The 4,891-nt window shown below is 35.6% G+C and overlaps 1 protein-coding gene across 1 annotated transcript; it reads left to right on the forward strand.

Annotated features, from left to right (window-relative positions):
* Positions 1-284: 284 nt before the first annotated feature.
* On the forward strand, positions 285-3,833 carry LOC139852038 (lysophospholipid acyltransferase 1-like). The gene is made up of 8 exons (XM_071841257.1): positions 285-631; positions 1,570-1,625; positions 1,815-2,035; positions 2,110-2,515; positions 2,842-2,927; positions 3,071-3,134; positions 3,248-3,366; positions 3,462-3,833. The coding sequence occupies exons 1-8, from the start codon at positions 333-335 to the stop codon at positions 3,597-3,599; spliced, it is 1,389 nt and encodes a 462-aa protein (XP_071697358.1). The 5' UTR covers positions 285-332; the 3' UTR covers positions 3,600-3,833.
* The last annotated feature ends 1,058 nt before the right edge of the window (positions 3,834-4,891 follow it).

The raw sequence follows: 4,891 nt of genomic DNA on the forward strand, positions 1-4,891 counted from the left end.
AATACTGCCTAATATCTCAATTACACAACTTACGATTTAATTCAATTACTCTATCCGATAAAAAATACACAGTTTTAGGAAATCCCACTAACTTTATTTTTCTACCAATGAAATATCTTCTCTCTCCAGATTCACCAATGAAATATCTTATTTTTTTTTATTTATGGAAATGGACAATTAATTTGGGGACATTTTAAAATGTAATAATGGACAATAATAAAGTGACGGAGGGAGTATTTTAAGTTTGGTATTTTGTGTCGATATATACAATCTCTCAACACCTCGTAAACTCAGTCCATCGCTCTCTATCGGAGATCGAAATTCACACAATCATGGAAATGGAATCAATGGCGTCAGCCATCGGAGTATCAGTTCCGGTACTCCGATTCCTTCTTTGTTTCGTCGCCTCTATTCCCGTCAGCTTCTTCCACCGCCTTGTCCCCGGCGGCGCCACCGCTAGACACCTTTACGCCGCCGTTACCGGTGCCCTGCTTTCCTACATATCGTTTGGTTTCTCTTCCAATTTGCATTTTTTGGTGCCTATGTTGATTAGTTACGCATCAATGATTCTGTATAGAAAACGATGCGGTTTGATTTCATTCTTGTCTGCCATGGGTTACCTTATTGGATGGTATGATATTTATTTATAATTTGTAATTTACAATTTGTAATTTATAATATTTGATAATGATATATGTTTAACCTATTAATTTTAATTAGTATCGCATTGAAAATTGAAATTATTGTATGTTTTGTTGTATTGTGAATTTAGGGCTCGGTAAATTAACTGAATTTGAAATTATACTAGGTATATATTAGCTGAATTGCTGTACTTTGTGCAATGTGTTGTTAGTTGCACAGACTTATACATATATACAAGTACATAAATACATGCATAATACGAGTATAATGAAATAGCTTAAAAAAGAAATACTCCGTATAATCGAAGAATTTTCCTTTTTTTGAACATAGGAGAGGGTTCTTGTTAAAAGGGAACTTATGGGTAATAAGTGTAAGAAAGATTTTAGTGCTCACATATGTCTTGATGCATAATCGTCTTATTCAAAGTGATGCATCGTTTTTCTCCCCGGTATATCGAGTATAAAAAATGACGTATCGTGACATGTGTCAGTAGTCATTACTAAAGAAGTAAAGACTTTCATACAGTTGTTACATTGAGAGCCATAGGTCTCATAGAACGTATATCAAAGGAGTTCGTTGAAGCATATGTTGAATTGAATACACACTATGTATTTGCATATGCTTAGTTCTTTATCATTGATTGTTATCTTTATTTTCTAATATGTACTTTCAAGCATATTTGTTTCTTGGCACTAATGAAACTATATCTGAAGTTTACATATTACCAGAACCAAATTTTCGAGGTTGCAATTATAGGTAATATGTAATTAGTACTATTAAAAAAACACTTATTGGGATTTTTCTTTGCAAGGTTACAGTTGTAAATTTGGAGTCTAACAATGCGTCGTAGTATTGTACAATACAACATCATAAGTCTGAAAATTGAAGGATTATTTTTTTTATAAATTAACTATTGAAAATATGCAGCCATGTGTACTATATGAGTGGAGATGCATGGAAGGAGGGAGGCATTGATGCTACAGGTAAGCACACTCCATATTCACAATTGATACCAATATTCTATTTATTTTTAAAATAAGAACGAGCAAGAAAAAATATGAAACATACAATAATGATGTACATAACACGACCTTATTATTTTGTTCTGATTGTCATCATTACCTTTCTCATAAATACTAAATGCGTATGCAACTAATTTGCCTTTTATGTAGGGTCGCTTATGGTGATAACACTGAAAGTGATTTCATGCGCCATTAATTACAACGATGGATTGTTAAAGGAGGACGATCTCCGTGAATCCCAAAAGAAAAACCGTTTAACGAAATTGCCGTCTTTGATTGAGTACATTGGATACTGCCTCTGCTGTGGAAGTCACTTCGCTGGTCCAGTTTATGAAATCAAAGATTATTTGGATTGGACCGAAAGAAAAGGGGTATAATTAATATTTTATTTATTTATTTTGTTGTTGTTGATGTTTTTACAGTAATTAATATATTTATTTGCCAGATTTGGACGAAATCTGAGAAAGGTTCACCATCACCTTACTTGCCAACACTTAAGGCTCTTATCCAAGCGGGTTTCTGTATGGGTTTATACTTACATCTTGTGCCAGATCATCCACTTTCAAGATTTAGTGAGCCGATATATCAAGAATGGGGATTTGTGAAACGTTTGAGCTACCAATACATGGCGGGATTTACTGCCCGTTGGAAATATTATTTCATATGGTCCATTTCAGAAGCTTCTATTATTATATCTGGTCTGGGTTTTACCGGATGGACCGATTCTTCTCCACCGAAAGCCCGGTGGGACCGTGCAAAAAATGTTGATGTTTTGGGTGTTGAGTTTGCTAAGAGTTCAGTTGAGTTACCACTCGTGTGGAACATACAAGTCAGCACATGGCTTCGTCATTGTGAGTCTTAAAAAAATTTATGATTTATATTTTTACCAGTTAGATGTTTACCTGGCAAACGGGTCAGGTTGGGTCAAGATCTGAACGGGTTTTGGGTTGGTTGGGTTGAGACCCGTTTCTCGAAGTTTTGTAATATACGTCTCATTTTATATTTTCAGCTTCACTTTTTGTTTCAATTTTGCGAAACGCTTTACTGTTTTCATTTTCGTGTTTCAGTTTTTCATTTTTGCATTTCAGTTTTCAGTTTCGCATTTCAGTTTTCAGTGCTTATTTATGGAACTCTTGGAAGCAAATCTACAATTCCTGATATTTTTATGTGTTATCAGATGTTTATGACCGACTTGTTCAAAAGGGAAAGAAGCCTGGTTTTGTCCAATTGCTAGCAACGCAGACTGTTAGTGCTGTATGGCATGTAAGTTCTATTTATATATATTGTTTTTATATAAATATAAAGCTACTCCATATAAATCTCCCAGTGTTCGTATCATATCTGTTCTAGAACTGACTCTTATTTTCTGGGAATTTAACTGTGGGCAATATATATGATTATGACAGGGATTGTATCCTGGGTACATTATATTCTTTGTTCAGTCTGCTATAATGATTGCTGGGTCAAGAGGTAACAAATTGGTCAACAATTTTATCACGACTTATTTTCATGGTCAATCCGAAATTATATAAGAACAAGATCTAACGTCATTGGCTTATAATTATTTGTATGTCTATGAGCAGCCATTTACAGATGGCAGCAGGCGGTTCCACCAAATTTGGCAATGGTTAAGAAGATTTTAATGCTCATGAACTTCGCTTACACACTTCTTGTCTTAAATTACTCTTGCGTTGGCTTTATGGTTAGTTTGAAATTCGATATACTAGCTTTGTTTTATTTTTTTATTCAATGTTTGAAACCAGCAAATCTAATTTGTATTGGGCTTTATGACCATAGGTTTTAAGCCTGCAAGAAACACTGGCGGCATACGGCAGTGTATACTACATCGGTACTATCATTCCAGTAGTTTTGATTCTTCTTGGTAACATAATCAAGCCAAAGCCGGCCCGATCCAAGGCCCGAAAAGAACAGTGAGCTTTATAAAACCATATCTCTCCCTTAAATCCCATTTAAAAAGCAAAAGATTGAAATTTGCCAACCATAGCCGTTTCTTAGGTAGGAACAATGTCAAACAGATATTTTTCTAATTTTCTTATAGTTATCATTGCTTGTTTTCAAAATCTTGTAATGTGTACTGTATGATTATCGATGATCATCATTATGAAATCTATCATCTCTCTTTGCATTTGAACATGTTTAAGTTCTTTCTTGGGGAGCCCTAACTGGCTTACATCTAATTATCTGGTCTTAGATTATTATTGTGACTATATTTTTGTGTGATCGTGTTTTGTGCATTATATTTGTTGTGGCGATAAATGTTGTGGGGAGTGTGATGTGTTTTTGTGTGATGTGTTAATGTTGTGAGAAGGAGGGTTGTTATGGTTAAGGTTGTGGAAAAGGATTGTGTAAAAAGATTGCGGGTGGTAAAATATGATACGTAGTTGAGTAAAAAGATGTATAAAAATAATTAAATAAATAAAACATAGTCAATAAAAAAATAGTAAAATCATTGTGTTATATGTGGTAAAATGCTCCACGCTCCAAAAATTTTGTCCCACAACGCCGCACAAGAGGGGTTGTGAGTGTGCCATGGCACACAACGAGCCAAATTTAACGTCTCGCAAGGCATGGTCTTAGAGAGATGTCTTGGTCTTGGAAATGTCTTCACAATTACAGATAAAATTAATCGGCTCAACTCTAACCTAGCGGGTTCAAATTTGCAAGAGCTAGTGACCTGTTTATTTAAAGCGCTCCTTTGCAATGATTCTTTAAAGAAAACATCGCGGTTTTTTTTTTTTTTTTTACGAGGAACCCCTACTACGAACGGGCACATTGGCCCCCCCGCAGCGGGTAAACCCCGGGTAAACGGCAAGCCAACCCTCCACCGCTACCAGGTAAAGCATCCTCAGGCTATTGGTCTCTTAAGTTCGCCCCAAGCGTTTGAAGTGCCTTGAAGGGAATCGAACCCGTGACCTCACCTTCATTGAAAGTGTTGGTGGCCATCCAAGCTATGCCTGGATGGTTAACATCGCGGTTTCATTGTACTAATGTTGTTTGATTCGTACATATTCAATTTTTGAATGCGGTACTTTTAGTACGTTATTAGTAATTTCTCGTTGTAGCGCCCACCAGGCGGTTCTATGTGGGGACCGGGGGTTAGTGGATTTGCAAATTTCAATGTTAAAATTTGGATTTTTCGACTTTGCCTTCGGTGGAATTTTTTTTGCCCCAAAATCTACATATTTTGCCCTAAAACCCTTAAATTT

The sequence above is a fragment of the Rutidosis leptorrhynchoides genome, chromosome 6 (genome assembly GCF_046630445.1).
Source record: "Rutidosis leptorrhynchoides isolate AG116_Rl617_1_P2 chromosome 6, CSIRO_AGI_Rlap_v1, whole genome shotgun sequence".
Classification (NCBI taxonomy): domain Eukaryota; kingdom Viridiplantae; phylum Streptophyta; class Magnoliopsida; order Asterales; family Asteraceae; genus Rutidosis; species Rutidosis leptorrhynchoides.

What these genes read in the sequence shown, in the direction of transcription:
- LOC139852038 (XM_071841257.1), top strand. Translation starts at nt 333, where the DNA reads ATGGAAATGGAATCAATGGCGTCAGCCATCGGAGTATCAGTTCCGGTA. An exon ending in ATTGGACCGAAAGAAAAGGG is followed by an intron (nt 2,036 to 2,109) that starts GTATAATTAATA and finishes TTTATTTGCCAG; the next exon opens with ATTTGGACGAAATCTGAGAA. An exon ending in ACTCTTGCGTTGGCTTTATG is followed by an intron (nt 3,367 to 3,461) that starts GTTAGTTTGAAA and finishes TTATGACCATAG; the next exon opens with GTTTTAAGCCTGCAAGAAAC.